This window comes from Neophocaena asiaeorientalis, unplaced genomic scaffold (genome assembly GCF_003031525.2).
Source record: "Neophocaena asiaeorientalis asiaeorientalis breed wild unplaced genomic scaffold, Neophocaena_asiaeorientalis_V1.1 scaffold170, whole genome shotgun sequence".
NCBI lineage: Eukaryota > Metazoa > Chordata > Mammalia > Artiodactyla > Phocoenidae > Neophocaena > Neophocaena asiaeorientalis.
In genome coordinates, this window is record NW_020172463.1 from 317,057 (window position 1) to 337,531 (window position 20,475).

At 38.7% G+C, this 20,475-nt stretch overlaps 1 protein-coding gene across 1 annotated transcript in view; it reads left to right on the forward strand.

Annotated features, from left to right (window-relative positions):
• RELN (reelin) overlaps positions 1–20,475 on the forward strand; it is a 360,093-nt gene that overhangs the window by 313,716 nt on the left and 25,902 nt on the right. Inside the window, exons 45-50 of the mRNA XM_024738082.1 lie at positions 6,206–6,346; positions 7,645–7,822; positions 10,179–10,372; positions 13,820–14,076; positions 17,754–17,908; positions 18,967–19,181. Coding sequence (XP_024593850.1) covers positions 6,206–6,346; positions 7,645–7,822; positions 10,179–10,372; positions 13,820–14,076; positions 17,754–17,908; positions 18,967–19,181 — 1,140 coding nt within the window. The remainder of the gene's footprint in view (positions 1–6,205; positions 6,347–7,644; positions 7,823–10,178; positions 10,373–13,819; positions 14,077–17,753; positions 17,909–18,966; positions 19,182–20,475) is intronic.

The following is a 20,475-nucleotide window of genomic DNA, read 5'->3' on the forward strand; positions in this document are numbered from 1 at the left end:
TCTGGAGAGTTTTTATCATAAATGGGTGTTGAATTTTGTTAAAAGCTTTTTCTGCATCTATTGAGATGATCATATGGTTTTTATCCTTCAGTTTGCTTATATGGTTTATCACACTGATTGATTTGTATATTGAAGAATCCTTGCATTCCTGGGATAAACCCCAGTTGTCATGGTGTATGATCCTTTAAATGTGCTGCTAGATTCTGTTTGCTAGTATTTTGTTGAGGATTTTTACATCTATGTTCATCAGTGATATTGGCCTGTAGTTTTCTTTTTTTGTGACATCTTTGTCTGGTAGAATTTGCCTGTGAAGCCATCTGGTCCTGGGCTTTTGTTTGTTGGAAGATTTTTAATCACAGTCTCAATTTCAGTGCTTGTGATTGGCTGTGTATATTTTCTGTTTCTTCCTGGTTCAGTCTCAGAAGGTTGTGCTTTTCTAAGAATTTGTCCATGTCTTCCAGGTTGTCCATTTTAAGGCATATAGTTGCTTGTAGTAATCTCTTAAGATGCTTTGTATGTTTGTAGTGTCAGTTGTTACTTCTCCTTTTTTATTTCTAATTCTATTGATTTGAGTCTTCTCCCCTTTTTTCTTGATGAGTCTGGGTAATGGTTTATGAGTTTTGTTTATCTTCTCAAAGAACCAGCTTTTAGTTTTATTGACCTTTGCTATTGTTTCCTTCATTTCTTTTTCATTTATTTCTGATCTGATCCTTATGCTTTCTTTCCTTCTGCTGACTTTGGGGTTTTTTGTTTGTTTCTCTAATTGCTTTAGGTGTAAGGTTAGGTTGTTTATTTGAGATTTTTCTTGTTTCTTGAGGTAGGATTGTATTGCTATAAACTTCCCTCTTAGAACTGCTGCTTTTGCTGCATCCCATAGGTTTTGGGTCATCGTCTTTTCATTGTCATTTGTTTCTAGGTATTTTCTGATTTCCTGATTTCTTTAGTGATCTCTTGGTTATTAAGTAGTGTATTGTTTAGCCTCTATGTGTTTGTATTATTTACACATCCTTTCCTGTCATTTGTATCTAGTCTCATAGCGTTGTGGTCAGAAAAGATACTTGATTACGATTTCAATTTTCTTAAATTTACCAAGGCTTGATTTGTGACCCGAGATATGATCTATCCTGGAGAATGTTCCATGAGCACTTGAGAAGAAAGTGTATTCTGTTACATTTTCTTAATTGTCTTGGGTTTGTTTTTGTAGGTCTTTTCCTTCTCTTGTGTTTCCTGCCTACAGAAGTTCCTTTAGCATTTGTTGTAAAGCTAGTTTGGTGGTGCTGAAGTCTCTTAACTTTTGCTTGTCTCTAAAGGTTTTAATTTCTCCATCAAATCTGAATGAGATTCTGGCTGGGTAGGGTAATCTTGTTGTAGGTTTTTCCCTTTCATCACTTTAAATATGTCATGCCACTCCTTTCTGGCTTGCAGAGTTTCTGCTGAAAGATCAGCTGTTAACCTTCTGGGGATTCCCGTATATGTTATTTGTTGCTTTTCCCTTGCTGCTTTTAATATTTTTCTTTGTATTTAATTTTTGATAGTTTGATTAATATGTGTCTTGGCGTATTTCTCCTTGGATTTTCCTGTATGGGACTCTCTACGCTTCCTGGACTTGCTTGACTATTTCCATTCATATGTTATGGAAGTTTTCCACTATAATCTCTTCAGTATTTTCTCAGACACTTTCTTTTTCTCTTCTCCTTCTGGGACCCCTATAATTTGAATATGTTGGTGCATTTAGTGTTGTCCCAGAGGTCTCTGAGACTGTCCTCAATTCTTTTCATTCTTTTTTGTTTATTCTGCTCTGCGGTAGTTATTTCCACTATTTTATCTTCCAGGTCACTTATCCATTCTTCTGCCTCAGTTATTCTGCTACTGATTTCATTTTTAATTTCATTTATTGTGTTGTTCATCATTGTTTGTTTGCTCCTTAGTTCTTCTAGGTCCTTGTTAAATGTTTCTTGTATTTTCTCCATTCTGTTTCCAAGATTTTTGATCATCTTTACTATCATTACTCTGAATTCTTTTTCAGGTAGGCTGCCTATTTCCTCTTCATTTATTTGGTCTGGTGGGTTTTTACCTTGCTCCTTCATCTGCTGCGTGTTTCTCTGTCTTCTTATTTTGTTTAACTTACTGTGTTTGGGGTCTCCTTTTCACAGGCTGCAGGTTTGTAGTTCCCATTGTTCTTGGTGTCTGCCCCCAGTGGGTGAGGCTGCTTCAGTGTCTTGTGTATGCTTCCTGGTGGAGGGGACTGGTGTCTGTGTTCTGGTGGGTGGGGCTGGATCTTGTCTTTCTGGTGGGTAGGGTCACCTCATGCTAGGCAGTTCTGCCATCTCCCAACTGCTAGGAAGATCTCCCCCGCCTTTAACAGTCATCAAATCACTGCCCTCTCCACTACTGACCCCCAGCCCCTGCCCGACCACTCTCAAGACGTCTCCTATTTGATTCTTTCTAGCCACCTTTATTGCTGCCAATTAAACATTCTTTCAGTAAAGGTTTATGAAGCCCCATCTATAGGAGTCACCAACAGTAAAATGGTAAGTAAGGAGAATAATCCAACAGAGGAAACTATGCATAAATAGGCACTTTTATTAAAACGTGATAAGAGCTTTAATAAAAGGTGATGGATTTGTCAGAATGGCCATCATCAAAAAATCTACAAATAATAAATGCTGGAGAGGATGTGGAGAAAAGGGAACCCTCCTACATTGTCAGTCGGAATATAAATTGGTGCAGCCCTATGGAGAACAGTATGGAGTTTCCTTAAAGAACTAGAAACAGAGCTACCATGTGATCTAGCAATCCCACTCCTGGGCATATATCTGGAAAAGACAAAAACTCTAATTCAAAAAGATATGTGCACCCTTATGTTCATAGCAGCACTGTTAAAATAGCCAAGGCATGGAAGCAACCTAAATGCTCATCGACACATGAATAGATGAAGAAGACGTGAGATAGATATACACACACACACACAATGGGATATTACTCAGCCATAAAGAAGAGTGAAATAATGCCATTTGCAGCAACATGGATGGACCAGAAGATTATCATACTAAGTGAAATATGTCAGAAAGAGAAAGACAAATATCATATGGTATCACTTATATGTGGAATCTTAAAAAATGATACAAATGAACTTATTTACAAAACAGAAGTAAACTCACAGACATAGAAAACAAATTTATGGTTATCAAAGGGAAAGGGAGGGGGGAGAGATTAATTAGGAATTTGGGAGTAACAGATACACAGTACTATATATAAAATAGATTTTAAAAATTACCTACTGGGACTTCTCTGGTGGCTCAGTGGTTGAGAGTCCACCTGCTGATGCAGGGGACACGGGTTCATGCCCCGGTCCAGGAAGATCCCACATGCCGTGCAGCGGCTGGGCCTGTGAGCCATGGCCACTGGGCCTGCGCGTCTGGAGCCTGTGCTCCGCAACGGGAGAGGCCACAACAGTGAGAGGCCCGCGTACCGCAAAAAAAAAAAAAAAAGTACCTACTGTATAGTACAGGAAACTGTAGTCAATATCTTATAATAAACTATAATGGGAAAGAATATGAAAAAGAACATGTAAGATGTTACAGAAAAGCCCAAACGAATTTTTTTGCCAACCCTATATATATATATATAACTGAATATATGTATTTAAACTGAATCACTTTGCTGTACACGTGAAACATTGTATATCAACTATACTTCAATTAAAAATTTTTTAAAGGTAATGGAGCATATATAAAATATTAGGGGAACAAGGAAATCTTATTACTTGCCCACTATCTATGCACACTGAAGATATAAAACAATATTCCTTGAAGGAATACAGAGATATTTCCTGCCCTTCAGAAACATATAATCTATAGGACAGAATAAGTATGTAAGTGTTGACTTGTTATTAAAATCCAAGTAATGATGTCCTGTGGGAAATACGATATTCCACTATGTTATTTATAAGATGTTGCTGCATGTACCAGGCATAGCTATTAATAAACTTAGTCATTAAAAATTAACTGGTGAGCAGAGCACTGAGTTACACAACCACAGCGGGGGCATCTTCATATTACTTACTCTGAGAATACCAGCTCACTGCACCTTAGAGCACCTACTAAGGGCTAGGTGCTGTACACTGAGTATATAATGTTAAACCAAAAGAGATTAACCCTCCTCCCTTACAACTTTTCTGAGGAAGAGACAGACATTTAAGAAATACATATGCAGGGCTTCCGGGTGGCGCAGTGGTTGAGAGTACGCCTGCCTTTGCAGGGGACACGGGTTCATGCCCCGGTCCCGGAGGATCCCACATGCCGCGGAGCGGCTGGGCCCGTGAGCCATGGCCGCTGAGCCTGCGCGTCTGGAGCCTGTGCTCCGCAACGGGAGAGGCCACAACAGTGAGAGGCCCGCATACCGCAAAAAAAAAAAAAAGAAATACATATGCAAATAAATATATGACTAAAGTTGTGATAAATACTATGAAAGGAAAAGAACCATTTGCTGTGGAAGAAATGTAGTTTTTAAAGGGATCTGAAAGAATATTTCTCTATGAAGACCTGACATTCCCTCTGAGACCAGAAGGACACACAGAGGTTAACCGGGCAGAAAGGAATAACATGTCAGCAGAAGGCAGGAAAGAGTTGGAGGAGCTTCAGGAGCTGAGAGGAGGAGCCGGGCTCCAGAAGGGAGGCTGAGGGACCAGAGAAGAGGGCTCAGCTCCGGCAGAGCCTTGTGGGCCAAGGAGGAGCTTGGGATTGAAGTTAAATGCAATAGCAAGTGACAGGAGGGTATTAGGTAGACGTTTCTCTGCTGAGACGAACAGATGGGAGCTGGCGAGCAAGACAGGTTATTGAGAAATGAGTGCATAGCTGCTCAGCAAACAGATATCAAACTGAACGATTTATTTTCAGAGTGAAGATTTGAGTTCTATTGTTTCTTTTCTATTTTCTAAACTTAATATAAATGTGTTCAGTTGGAAAATTTTAAATCCTTGCTGTTATTTGGTCTTTGGTCCTGCCTAAAACAGGTATCTTTCAGTCAAGTTGTTAGCAAATCTCTTAATGAGAAAAGTATATAAATCCATAAAACAGGAGTTGCTTTGGCTAATTATTTCCTCCAAGGTGTTTGAATGTTCAAGCTCACTTGAGCCTCAGGCATTGTTTGGATTTTACTGCCATCTAGTGTCCCTAAACACATGTTTATTTGTCCTTATGAACAAGACTCTCCCCCAAGCTGTGCAAATGAGCAAATATATATTCTCCAGAATGGGAGAATCTCTGTTTGGGTTTTATTTACATTGCATTTAAATCAATATAAAATAAGTCTGGGAGTAACAGAGCTTACTATCCTTACTATCCTTACTAACAGAGTCTTACTATCCTCTCTCTTCTCTGTCCAATTATCTTATCTAGGGTTTCACTGATCCTTCTGATATACACCCCCAGTCTTCCTAAGGCTCTCATTGTGAGAATTCCTCATAAATGCTGACCAGTGTGCCTCCTGTACAAAAGTGTCTGGTCTTAGGGAGCGCTTAGGAGTTGAAATCCTCTCCCCGACTCAAATGCAGAGGGGTTATGGCTGCTCAAGGACAAACATCTTTTCCTAAAATGCAAATACAACTTGGCAGCAGCCCTCTTGTCCCTCCACAATGATTTCCACACAAAATTCAGGGCTCACTGGTCCCATGAGGCTACTGATTTTAGCATTAGTTTTAGTATCTGATTTAGTCTGTTTTTACAAGGCTCAGAAAGCTCATTGGCCTAAAATATTAGGTTGGCCAAAACTTTCCTTCAGCTTTTAAGTAAAAACAAAAGACACATTTTTTAAATTTTCACCAAGAACTTTATTGAACAACATATTCACCGTTTTGTTCCACTACCTTCTGCCACGCTGATACGACAGCTGTCCCAGTACAATCTAACAAAATTGTTTCAAATGAAGTTAAAGACAGCTAAGCGGTACTAGAGCCATCTTATGGAAAGAAACGAATGAACTTTTCGGCCAACACAGTATATTCTCAAGCTATTGCAGTTCAGTTTGGTTTGGTTTTCTTAATCAAAGTTTGGCAAAGAATTAGCCGTAATGAATACGTTTTTCGGAACACAGGTGAGAATGTTCGTGCATTTGTGTAACACTCCTCCATGCACTTGTTCAAACATACCAGAACACGTTCTCTTGTCCACCACATCCTTCATTATAATTCTCTTTTTCTTCAAAGGTCCCAAGCCACTCGTTTCCGTTGGCATCAACCAGCTCCTTTTGACAAGCAGCAGACGTGGGCAATAGATAATGTCTATATCGGGGATGGCTGCACAGATATGTGCAGTGGCCATGGAAGGTGCATCCAAGGAAACTGTGTGTAAGTAGGTTGTTTTCTTCCTTTTACAGAAAGTTCCTGACTCACGTTCTGGCCAGGAAATTTTTCTGAAACTGGTTTTTTAATCACTTCCAAGCTGCTTTAGGTTATATTGATACATATTTCCTGAAATCTGACCTTGAGCTAACTATGGAGTTTATGGCTATCTTTGTTCTTGCTTAGAGAGTAGGAACTGAACAATATCTTGTAGGGAGAAGACTGAGTTATAATTGACTTGTTTTATTTTCTTCTGTTTCTGTGATACACCTGAGCCTTGAAAAAGACATTAGAAGAAGTTCAGGAGTTTAATATGTTCTGACTGAAAATAATACATCCTAAGTATTTTTCTCACTTAGGTCTGAATGTATGTAGTGATATGCCTTACTTGTGGTTTGAATGGTATTCCTGTGGTATTTGCATAAGGAAGTATATAAATGCCTGATCAATTTGCCAGGTGTATTTGATGGAGAGACCTACAGTTTTACTCAGAGAGCCTTAGTATCTTTGGAAGGATCTAAATAGAGAGAGAGAGAGAGAGAGAGAGAGTGTGTGTGTGTGTGTGTGTGTGTGTGTGTGTGTGTGTGAGAGTGTGTGAGTGTGTGTGTGTGTGTGTGTTGTGTACTACAGGGCTCTGTGCTTTATTTTCAAAGACTCTGCTGTTCGATGGGATACTATGAATGAAAATGCTGATAGAGAATTTAGTTCCTTCTCCACTAATCCCTGTACACCTGGGGAGTCTTTCCTTTGATTAATGATTCTAGCCCATATCCAGCATGACCTCTGAGATCCCGGAGCCTCCCAGTCCTATATTCATATTTCCTCCAACATTGAACAGGGAATTCACTTCTGTGGTCAAAGATGGCAGATACTATCCAAAGTACCCTCTGCTATTTGGAACGTGGCCTCTTGGATTCCTGATTGGCTCAAAGCCTCTATTAAAAAGACCAGTTTCATAAATTATTAGGACCAACCAGTTTACTTTGGTAGCTGCAATTCCTTATCAGCCATCCAGAGCTGTGTCATGCAAGGACAGGGCTTTAGTAAATTCTTTCAAATTGCTTCTCTCTCCACCTGTAAGCCCAAGGCACTACTTTAGGAAAGCCTAGAGACAGTTAATTCACAGCTTATTTCTAACCTAAAGCACTGTTAAGGAGAGCAGGTGAATTCCAGCAAGCTCTGTGAAGATAACTAACCTTTCATCATCTTGGACTAGGAAAAGGAGTTGGCTTCACTAATTTGAGAGAACACTTGCAGGGGCTTTGTTTGATGTTGACTTTTCTTTTCTCTTTCTCCACTCCCAGCTGTGACGAGCAGTGGGGTGGCCTGTACTGTGATGAGCCCCAGACCTCCCTTCCAACCCAACTCAAAGACAACTTCAATCGGGCCCCATCCAACCAGAACTGGCTGACTGTGAATGGAGGGAAATTAAGTACTGTGTGTGGAGCTGTGGCTTCGGGAATGGCTCTCCATTTCAGTGGGGTTAGTGTTTGGCTACTGTTTATTCATTTCTGCATCCTCTGAGTTCCCCCCCAAAAAGTCGAGTCTCTTTTGAAGTTTAATTGGCAAATCAAGATGCGGAGTTAGACACTCTAAATGCACAACGCTGATGTGAACTCACAACTTTCTACAAATCAGAAAATGCTAATTATTTTCAACACTTTCCTATCACAAATCAGCTGCGACAATTTAATTATTCAGGGTAGGGTCAGCACAGGCATATTTAAGTACACATTTTAAAAGGACTTAAACGAATTTCCACCCTGGGATAGAGAGCTTGCACGATGTGTGAAGGTCTTCCACCTGAATGATGCTCTAATTGAAAATTCCTGAGCTTGCAACAGATTTGGGATTTAGGGAGCCAAAAATCTGGAAAATGAGCTTCAGTTTCCTGAATTTATTAACAATAATTAATCCCTTATGTAAATTATCCAAGAAAGAGTAATTGTTAGTAATTACTAAACATGTGTATTTATAGCAGATTATTTTGTGAATGATAGCAGCAATGTTAGCAAATTGCTTTGAGAAACTTTATAGCCATTATGCATTGCTGCCAAAGATGACTTGTTTAAAAGTAGGATTTCTCCAATACTATAATTAAATACCCTTTACAGGCCATTTAATTTTTAAAAATTACAAATTCACTATCAGTTCTTTACTGCCCTACCACGTCCTACCTTAGAGTTTACATTTGTGCCAATGAAATATACTAGTATTTTAGCCCAAGAGTAGCAAGAGGACATATATTATGTTGGATTTTTATAATCATCAACAGTGATTAAGAATTCAATGTTTCATAAAGAATGCTCAACATCATTAATCATTAGAGAAATGCAAATCAAAACTACAATGAGATATCATCTCACACCGGTCAGAATGGCCATCATCAAAACATCTAGAAACAATAAATGCTGGAGAGGGTGTGGAGAAAAGGGAACCCTCCTGCACTGTTGGTGGGAATGTAAATTGATACAGCCACTATGGAGAAGAGTATGGAGGTTCCTTAAAAAACTAAAAATAGAACTACCATACGACCCAGCAATCCCACTACTGGGCATATACCCTGAGAACACCATAATTCAAAAAGAGTCATGTACCAAAATGTTCATTGCAGCTCTATTTACAATAGCCCGGAGGTGGAAACAACCTAAGTGTCCATCGACAGATGAATGGATAAAGAAGATGTGGCACATATATACAATGGAATATTACTCAGCCATAAAAAGAAACGAAATTGAATTATTTGTAGTGAGGTGGATGGACCTAGAGAGTCTGTCATACAGAGTGAAGTAAGTCAGAAAGAGAAAAACAAATACCGTATGCTAACACATATATATGGAATCTAAGAAAAAAAAAAGGTCATGAAGAACATAGGGGCAAGAGGGGAATAAAGACACAGACCTACTAGAGAATGGACTTGAGGATACGGGGAGGGGGAAGGGTAAGCTGGGACGAAGTGAGAGAGTGGCAGGGACATATATACACGACCAAATGTAAAATAGATAGCTAGTGGGAAGCAGCCACATAGCACAGGGAGATCAGCTCGGTGCTTAGTGACAGCCTAGAGGGGTGGGATAGAGAGGGAGGGAGGGAGGGAGATGCAACAGGGAAGAGATATGGGAACATATGTATATGTATAACTGCTTCACTTTGTTATAAAGCAGAAACTAACACACCATTGTAAAGCATTTATACTCCAGTAAAGATGTTAAAAAAAAAAAGAATGCAGTGTTCACAGTACCCCTCCTAGCTTAGATGGAACTGTAAGAGGCCCAGTTTTCTTCATAGGTTCAACCAAGAAATGACTGTTAATGAATTAATATAGAAAACATTAAAATCAACTATAAAAGTTTAAAAAGCTTACAACTAATATTGCTAATTATAATTAAGTTGTATTACATTTTTGGACATCATTTTTAAGTTGCATATTAAAATAGTCATCTCAGTATACTATTTTGTTAATAGCTGATACCTTTTTAAAAGTCTAAAAGATACCTATAAATAGCTAGAAATAATTTAATAAAAATATAGAATAGTTATTTTAATTTCAGCTCTCGTATTGCTTAGACGAAAATAGAAGAGAATCTCTTTAGAGTACATTGCCCTTTGTAAGTAAATTCTAATACTGAAATTTCAAAGTTCAGCATATATTTGCTTTGTACCTACTGTATGCTAAAGGCCATTCTAGGAGTTAGTATAATAGGAGAGATAAGAAAATCATTATTGCAATACTGTGTGACTTGTATTGCAAAAGAAAGGATGGAAGCCAGAGAATACCTAGAACCTGTAATGACGATTCCTTATCACCGTGTTGTTGCATTCTGCTTCTTTTCCTTAGGGTTGCAGTCGGCTGTTGGTCACAGTGGATCTAAACCTCACTAATTCTGAGTTTATCCAATTTTACTTCATGTATGGATGCCTGATCACACCAAACAACCGTAACCAAGGTGTTCTCTTGGAATATTCTGTCAATGGAGGCATTACCTGGAACCTGCTAATGGAAATCTTCTATGACCAGTACAGTAAACCTGGGTTTGTCTTCTATTTTATCTCTTATAACTAGTTTGTTGAGCGAAGATGCTTAGTAAGGCCTGCCAGCAATCCATCACAGGGACCACAGGGGACCTGGACCACACTCACCAGTAGAGGATGCCTCTGAGACCAACACGAAGACAAGGTTTCTGAGCTAGATAAACAGCTGGTTTGGGGTTTTTATTTCACAAAAAACTAGTTTGTGAATCCGTAAATAAGATAAAATACACAATCACAATGCCAGTAATGAATAGATCCACTGTAAAAACTCATATAAATTAATGAATATATGATAATTAATTTCAACAGCATTTTGGGAAAGTGGAAACAGAAAAGTAATTTATTTGTTTGTTTATATAGTGTTCACTCCATTTTAGAGAATTGGGGGCTAGAAAATAAACACAAAATGTAAATATCCTTAAGAAGCCTAGAGTCTATTTTTAAATTCCTTATTGAAAAACCCTGAAGAAACACAATGTATGGGTCATTTTTAAGAATATACTCTTGAAGGGCAAAAAACAGTTGTGGCTGATTAGAAAAGTCCAAAGGTTGTTAAAAAGGAAAAGAGCATATTTATTAAAGTAGGAGGAGAATAGGGAAGAAGAAAGTGATATAGGAGAGAAAGGGAGAAGGAGAGAAGGTTGGAGGAGAGCAGAGCAGAGGGGAGGGGAGGAGAAAGGAGGGGAGGGGAGGAGTGATTGCAGCCCAGTCAAGAAACAGAATAAATAAAAGGAGAAACATAGATAATCTCAGTGCATGACAAACCAGGTACAAGCTAAAAATTATGTAAAATAAAAACAATCAAGAATCTTGTAAATGATAATTTAAATTCAACCTATCGGTCAAGAATATGTTCAGCTGTGAATTACAGAAAACGTAAAATAACTTAAAAGGTGTTTTTTCCTCTCTTATGTAAGTTAGATCCAGAAGGAAGTAACCCAGAGCTGCTACAGCGGCTCGACCAGGACCAGAGACCCAGGTTCCTTCTAACTGGTACTTCTGCCACACTCAACGCTTTGGTCTGAGAGGACCCACATTCCAGCCTGCAGGCAGGAGGATGGGGCAAGAGCAGTGTACTGTCTCTCTTTAAGGACTCTTCCTAACAGTTGTCCACACTTCCTTTCACATTCTAATAGCCAGAACTTAGTCACAGAGACACACCCGGATGCAAGGCAGTCTGGACGTGGTGTCTTTATTCTGGGTGATTATTCGCCTCGCTAAAAAGATAGGCTCCTAATATGAAGGGAGAATGGGGAATATGGCAATTAAGGAAATGCCAGCAGTCTCTGCCATAAGCAGAAGTTTTCAATACTGCACTTGCATTAAAGTTGGACACCAATAAAGGATTCCAGATAGAAACTAAGTGGTACACAGTGTAATAGTGCAAAAAAATGTGCTCACCTATTAGTAGGAGATAGTAGGCAAGGCAAGTAAACTGTTTATGGAGAAAGTTATAATGACTCTCACATATGAGTTCCTGAACACTTTAACAGCATAATATACAGGGAGAAGGAAGTTATGTTTCTGTAGGGTAAAAGCATAACTGTCTAATCCACTTTAGTTCTCTGAAGGAGAAACAAATTCACCAAGGCAGGAACAGTGGTCATAATTTATTTACACTTTTCAGCAGCCTTGGATAAATTTCCACTCCAAAGGATTTTAAAATGTGGTCAAGGATTTATCAGGATAGAGAAATGAAGATAAAAGATTGATGCTCTGGATAAAGAAGTGTGATTGTGTGTCCCTCCAGGAACGGATAGATTCCTGATGTTATTTAATACTTTTTAAAATGTTAATTAAACATGCCAATTCAAAGGAGAAAAATTATAGAAAGATTTTACAAGGTGAGCATACAAAAAAAGAGGGAAAGGAGGGGCACAGGTGAGCTTCAAAACTGAGATGCATGAGGAAATTAACTTTGGAAAAGATTATTTACCTAAAGACTCATGGTCTCCAAACTGCCAGTTACTACACAGCTGAGGGTCTGGGATTCACAGTCTACACTTCCCTTCCCTAAGACCAAGATCCACTGAGTTATCATGGCCCAAAGGGTGCACAAAATGATGGACATAATCAAAAAAAGTATTTAAGGGACTTCGCTGGTGGTCCAGTGGCTAAGACTCTGCACTCCCAATGCAGGGGGCCCAGGTTTGATCCCTGGTCAGGGAACTAGATCCCACATGCCACAACTAAGAGTCCACATGCCACAACTAAAGATCCTGCATGCCGTGACTATGACCCAGAGCAGCCAAATGAATAAAATAAATAAATAAATATTTTTTAAAAAGTATTTAAAATCCAAGTACTGGAAATCCAACTAATAACATCCTAGCCTTGAATGGATTTTGATTGCCCCTCATCTGGAATACTTCCTACTCTTCTGGTCATTATACTTCAAGGAAGACATCAAAGAGAGAAGAAGAAGGGAACATAAAGTCAACAAGGAGATAGTATGTAGGCAAAACTAAAATAACAAAACCTCTTCCATGTGAAAGACAAAAACCCAGGGGTCATATTGAAGCCCCCTACTTAAGGGGACTTCCCAGGATGAACTGCAGTGCTAACACGCAGAGGCAGCCCTGGAATGTAAAGGGAGGTAGATTAGCATGGATAAAAAGATGAGACTTTATGAGAGAGTAAACCTCAGGAAATTATTTTCCCCAACAGACTTTATGAGTTGTGAATATCTTTTCGAAGGGGTTTGATATCTTCCTGAGGTTTAAATGCATCATTGTGATTAAGGGGTATTTCCCTTATTTGTAGCTGGTTAAGATTCATGTTGGAGGGTGGAGCCATGTGTTTCCATGTCTGTCTTTGGTGATTGAGTCAGGGGCAGCCTGCTGGGCTTGTTAGCCCATGGTTCTCGCTCAGCATTTCTAAGTATAATGTTTTCAATAAAACATAAAGTCGATGTCAAACCAGGCAACTGATGAAGTAATTACATATATCCTGGTACTCTCAGGCTGAGAACCCAAATGTCCTGCCACAATCTAGTGTCCAAATTCCAAGCAAATTTCTGGCACACATGGGAGTGGAATAAAATCAAGGTGGCAGGGGAAGGAAACAGATGAAACCAACCCCTGAGTGGCAGGAAAAAAGTCAGTATTGGTCTACCAAAGTGCGTATACCCTATGCCTACCGATCTGGAGGGTCTCTAGGCCAGCATAAAACTGTAGGGTCCCTCTCAGTCCTGCCCAGGGACAGTTAGAGCAAGGGGGTAGTTCCAGAATGCTTGAATTTGTTCACATTCTGTTTCCCCAATTTAGTGATTTGTGAGACTTCGTAAAATTAAGACAATTTATCGTGGTTTTTAAAAACGATTTTAGCTAACGTCCTCTCCTCATCCTCCATGTGACATGTAATATCTTATCTCTGCTTGCACATCCCTTCCTCGCATGAGATATTTGACGAGACTTTCCCCCCCACCCCAACCATCATTTTCTTCAGATTCGTGAATATCCTTCTCCCCTCTGACGCTAAAGAGATTGCTACTCGTTTTCGCTGGTGGCAGCCGAGACACGATGGCCTGGACCAGAACGACTGGGCCATTGACAACGTCCTCATCTCAGGATCTGCCGACCAGAGGACCGTCATGCTGGACACATTCAGCAGCGCCCCAGTGCCCCAGCATGAGCGTTCACCCTCGGACGCTGGCCCTGTGGGAAGAATTGCTTTCGACATGTTTATGGAGGACAAAACTGCAGGTAAATTTTTCACTGATGCTAAATGAAAATCCATTTGGGTCTTTTCCAAAAAGTGGAATGTGGAACCTTTTACAGACTCTCAAGTGGTACAGAAACAGTGAAAAGGGTGTCACCCTTTTGCTTCTCTCAACCTTCCTGGTTTACATTGTAACTAAATCTTTTCTTTCGGTCAAGCCAGCAAGTTTGTTTTAATAGTATTCAATAATTTTATTAATAGGGTAATTTTCTTTTTAAAAATTTTCATTTCTACGTTTCTTGTTTTTTATTTTGGTTAGAAAGCCAACATTTTTTGGACATTTGCTTTATTCTCCAAGGACAAGTGTTTTGTTTTGCTGCACGTCAGATGCGTTTGTGATGGTATTTCATGTTTTCAGAAGTGTCCAAGGTCATGCTTGTTATTCTTCATTCCTGATAGGAGTATCACAGTGTCCCAGTGAACTGTCAAGGATCTCTCCATGCTGTTCTTATTCTTAACGACTTCTTTTCATTTCGTGACACTATTCTGGTCACCTTTTTTTAAGTGGTGTCGTATATTAAGGATATGGCTTTGTCACACCACATACTTGGTTATACTACATAAAACGTGGTATCTTCAGGTGAAGTAGTGATGTTTAATTACACATATCGTATCAACACTGCAAGTGCTATCGAACAGATATACTGTACCACTATAGATTCATCAGACAGTGGGACTGTGCCATATCCAACTCTGCACTAGCCTCTTGCATAGAAAGGACAATCTGATTGTATTTTACAATAATAAGACTGATAAGAACCTTCTGGAGGAATGAAATCTATGCTGAAGACAGTTGAAATGTGAGGAATTTTAATAACTTAAAATATTTAATTATTAATTATTAGTGTTTTATTTTAAAAGCAACACATGTTCAAAGTATGAAATTAAGAAAATACAGAAAATCATGAAGATGAAAATGAAAATCACCCAGAGGATAACCATCATCAATATTTTGATATTTTTCTTAGAGTCTTTTTTTCTATACCTCTATATAATCGTATTTTTTTTGCTGTACGTGGGCCTCTCACTGTTGTGGCCTCTCCCGTTGCGGAGCACAGGCTCCAGACATGCAGGCTTAGCGGCTCTGCGGCATGTGGGATCCTCCCAGACCGGGGCACGAACCCGTGTCCCCTGCATCGGCAGGCGGACTCTCAACCACTGCGCCACCAGGGAAGCCCTATAATCGTATTTTTAACAAAATTATAATCTTAAATTATACATATTTGTAGCCTGCTTTTTTCATTTAGAATTAAATCCTTACCATTTCCTCTTGTCCTTAAGTATCTTTGAAAATATAATTTTAATAGCTGTATAATATTCCGTTATAATTTTTATCATTTAAACATTGAATATTTAGATTAATTATTCTTATTAATTTATTTATTAGTATTTCACATGTCACAGTGGTATAACTGCAGATATTTAATAAAAATCACCCTTTTAAATAGAAAAAGCTTAAAATGTTCTTCACCACTACCAAGTAGTCTTACTCTTTCAAGAAGGTTATTGAGAAGACTTACATAGATCTGATTCAGAACTTTGCTAAAGTACTCATTTATTTTTCCCTATGTAATGGTTTACATAAGTGAGTTTATGATCAGTGAATAATTTTAGTACAACTTCTGTACGAATAAAAGCAAATACGTATTTTTCAAGTACCTAAAATAGTGATTTTTACTTTAGACTAATTCTTGATGTACAATTAAGCTCCTGCTTGTCTTGCAAAGACGGTGCTCCTAGAAAGTGTAATATCTACTTATATAAGTAGTTTATTATATTATGGAAGAGATTGGTGTTAGCTGATTAATGTAAGCCCTTTTTCATCAGGATTGCAGAGTTCTAGCATAAAATAAAATACGTACCCCAGAATAAACTCAGGGTATTCTTACTGGAATTCAAATTTCTGTGCCTTTTGATTCTTGAATCAAATGTAGCTCCAAATCCCATGGAATGAAAACTTAACAGATAATGACATTGTGGTAGCCATTTGAGTCCTGGAGATAAACTGCTTGTTCTACAGACATATGTTATGCTCAGACAAAATCAAAAAGACACAACACTAGTGAAGTCTCAATTCCAGTTAAATTGTTTGGTCTCTTCTCTGACTCTTCTGAGGCCAGCCAACTCTGTGATTTGCACAGTAACCCAAGCCTCCAGTTGCACCCATTCATCTTCACTGTGAATGCTGGAGCTAACCAGGAAACTGCCAGGGAAACGTTGGACCTATGAAATCAAAGTGTATCATGAATTAGATGAGATTTACAGATATGTTTCATTTCTAACCTTTCTGGGATAAAATCATTATGTTCAAACACCTCTTCTGGGCTTCCTTGGTGGTGCAGTGGTTGGGAATCCGCCTGCCAATGCAGGGGACACGGGTTCGTGCCCTGGTCTGGGAGGACCCCACATGCCGCGGAGCAACTAAGCCCGTGCACCACGGCTGCTGAGCCCGCGTGCCACAACTGCTGCAGCCCGCGTGCCTAGAGCCTGTGCTCTGTGCCAGGGGAAGCCACTGCAATGAGAGGCCCGTGCACCGCAACGGAGAGTAGCCCCCGCTCGCCGCAACTAGAGAAAGCCCGCGCCCAGCAGCGAAGACCCAACACAGCCAAAAATAAATTAATTAAATAAGTAAATTTATTTTAAAAAAAAAACAAACCACCTCGTCCGAAAGGGAAAGGGAATTTTGACGGACACGAATGTGTGCTCACGCACACACGTGTGTGTGTGTGTGTGTGTTTGAGAGAGAGGGAGAATAGGATTATTCTACACTGATCAGATCATAGCCTTGCTGCTTAAATTTTCCTTAGACTCCTAGAAGCTTTTTTTAAAAAATCACTTTATTGAGGTATAATTGATGTACAAAAAGCTTTAGATATTTAATGTATACAATTTGATGAGTTTGGAGATAAGTGTTCACCCATGAAACTGTCACCACAATAAAGGCCATAATTTATCGATCACCTCCAAAAGTTTCCTCCTGCCCCTCCCCTTTTTTAATATTGATTTTTCTGTTATGGTAAGAGCACTTAACATTAAGATCTCTCTTAGCAAATTTTTAAGTATGAAATGCAGAATTGTTAACTGTAGGCCCCATGTTGTACAGTAGATCTCTTGAACTTATTCAGCCTTGCATTACTGAAACTTTGTGCCCTTTGACTGACAAGTCCCCATTTCCCCCTTCCACTATTCTACTCTCTGGTTCTATGAGTTTTACTATTACAATTTTTTTAATTGCCCAGAAGGTACTACCAAAATTTGAGTAGAAATAGCTAACTCACTTGGCTATCATGTTACTAAAAATCTTCCTCTATCATGTTACTAAAAATCTTCCTCTTTCTTTAGATTCTGCCTAAAAAGTTAAACACCTGTCAGAAAAAAGAAATGGGTATATATTTTCCTCTGCGTTTCATCTGTAACACATACAATATACTCTTTCTTTCTAAATGTAGACTTAGCTAGTATTGGATACTTGATATATCTCAATCTCTCAGTATCCATGTTCCTAAAACGATGTGCTTACATTAGTGTTTTGTCTATGGATGGTATGTAATAAGAGAGATTTCTACTTAACATAATTCTAGATGTTGCCTAAAGTGAAAATTTGTTTCAAAGTATTTTTGTCATAAATCTGTCATAAAATTTTTGTTCTTCTTTTTTTAAGTAAATGAGCACTGGCTATTCCATGATGATTGTACAGTAGAAAGATTCTGTGACTCCCCTGATGGTGTCATGATTTGTGGTAGTCACGATGGAAGAGAAGTGTATGCAGTGACCCATGACCTGACCCCCACTGAAGGCTGGATCATGCAATTCAAGGTGAAAATGTGATGACCTCAATTACATAAATAGCCATACACCAGCAATATAAAAATGAAAAAAATTGTGGAGACAACGATCATACAATACTTTATTGACTTAATACATACTTTGAAAAATGAAATTTAATATCAAGATAATATATCAATACATCCCAACTATATATAACTTAATGTTTAAAAGTATTTTATTTTTGAACTATTTCAAGATGAAACTTACATAAGAGTAAACGTGTTTCTGTCTGGGATTAAATACTGATAGAGCAAAATATTGATAAATAAAATGTAGGATACTGATTTCAATTCCCTGAGTCTAAATCATTATATGATTTAGGCAATTTTCTTCCTTTAAGAGAAGATTAAAGCTATTGCGGTTATACCTACTTTTTTTTATATACCTACTTTCTTTACAAAAGCATTTCAGTGTTTCTGGAGAAAGAAAATTATAGAAAACAAAGGCATGATTAGCATTAATGCCAACATCAATTTTGGCCAAGATTTTCTTTCAATCAATTTATTCTGTCTACCTCAATCCCACTGTATTAGCAACAAATGTTGCATTATGACTATCTCCATCAACAAATGGTTAGGGTTGAAAGTACCTTCTGTAATTACTTCATTGCATCTTACTTGTTGTTAAAAGTGATTTATTGAGAGTCATAAATTGTATAACAAAACAGTCAAGTTGGTAAAGCTGTTAGTAATCCTTCTTGGTCAGCATTCTGCCAAACAGAAGTGCCAGCCCATTAGCACAACAAACAACAATTTGTAAGAGTAGGCCCAGGCATACCAAGGCAATCAGCCAGCCATGGCAGAAGCGCAGATTTCAGCTTCTCTCCAAACTCCCTGCACAATATATGTGGCACTTTCTATAGTTTGTCACCTTGGACAATCATGTCAACTCCGCCGTCTATCAGCAGAGCAAGTAATGAACCTGAAAATACAGGACAGATGTGGTTGTCTGTCAGTGATCAGCAACTTTCTTGCTACCAAGTCTTTAGAGCAGAAACATGTAATATGGTTTTAATACCTTAATAATCTTGCATTTCCGTTTGTTAGATCTCTGTTGGATGTAAAGTATCTGAAAAAGTCACCCAGAATCAAATTCACGTGCAGTACTCTACTGACTTCGGCGTGAGCTGGAGTTATCTGGTCCCTCAGTGCTTACCTGCAGACCCAAAATGCTCTGGAAGTGTTTCTCAGCCATCTGTATTCTTTCCAACTAAAGGATGGAAAAGGATCACCTACCCACTTCCTGAAAGTTTAGTTGGAAAGTAAGTAGAAAATTAAAATAAAGCCTAGTTCCAAGCACTAGAAATAGGTTTAGGGACACTGTGGTCAGCCTGAAAGTATTGTGTAATTGTGGATGAAATGCTCTCTTCCTCCCTAACTCTAAAGGTTCTCTAACTGGTGACCTCCATGATGAGCTAATTTAAGGAGACCTCAAATCGTAATCCTCAGACTTGTCAAGATAGGCCTTGACAGGCCCTTCTGTTTTCCATACCTCAGTGTCTGAAAATGGGGACAGAGCAATAGTGATGGCCTTGGAGCCAGTTGAAAACACGTATGCTACCTTGTAAATTGTGGTCCACTGTACATCATACGCTTTCCACATTACTGCCTTGTCAATCCATGATAGAGCCAAGAACAAAACCTAACTCATCATGCTATTTGTACAAATCCTAACTCTTCATGCTATTTGTACAAATGCAGTTTGTAGGTAGGTTTCATTTTTTTCTTATCAAAGCATTATGTTCTGCACCTGCAGTGAAAAGTAATTAGCCTGGAGCAGTAGTGAGCCAAGATGATTGAACTGTTTTTTGAAAAGTATGTGGGTAAGTTAATTTAGGCAATTACAAAAAATTTCCAAAGATGCCACATGCTGCAGCTAAGACCCGGTGCAGCCAAATAAATAAATATATTTTTTTAAATTTCCCTTCAACTATAAAGTTAGGAGGAAAGATACATTAATGAAGATGACAGGTATACTTCTACCATATGAATCACAGTTTCTGGCTAAATGAAGAACCTTCTTGTAAAACAGAGTTAGGATATAGGACCAGAACATATAGATCCTTTGAATAAGGTGCTTACACATGGCAAAAAAAAAAAAAGTCCCTTAGAGATCATTTATTACATGACCACTCACAGTTTTCTGCTACAAATCTAAAGGGCTTAGTCAATTAACATGCTAGAAAACAATCAGGATACTTTCAGCTGCAGGTAACAGAAAACTCCATTCAAATTCAAATTAAATTTGGCTCAGTTGAAGATGAAATGTATTATATCTATAATGAAAAATAACCCAAAGATAAGTGGACTCTAGGATTGGTTGATTGACAAGCTCAACAGTGTCTTCAAGGACATTGTTATTTCTTACTCTTACTCTTCGCTCCACTGTCCACACATGGATGTCACACTCAGTCTTCAGGCTGGTTCTCCTCGTGAACATAGATGACTTCCAGAAAGCTGGAGCACAGTGTATCCTTACCTGTGTCCAATGAGAGAGAGAGAGAGAGAGAGTCGCTTTTCTTTCTAACAGAGCTGGAGCAAGTGCCTCCTTGCATC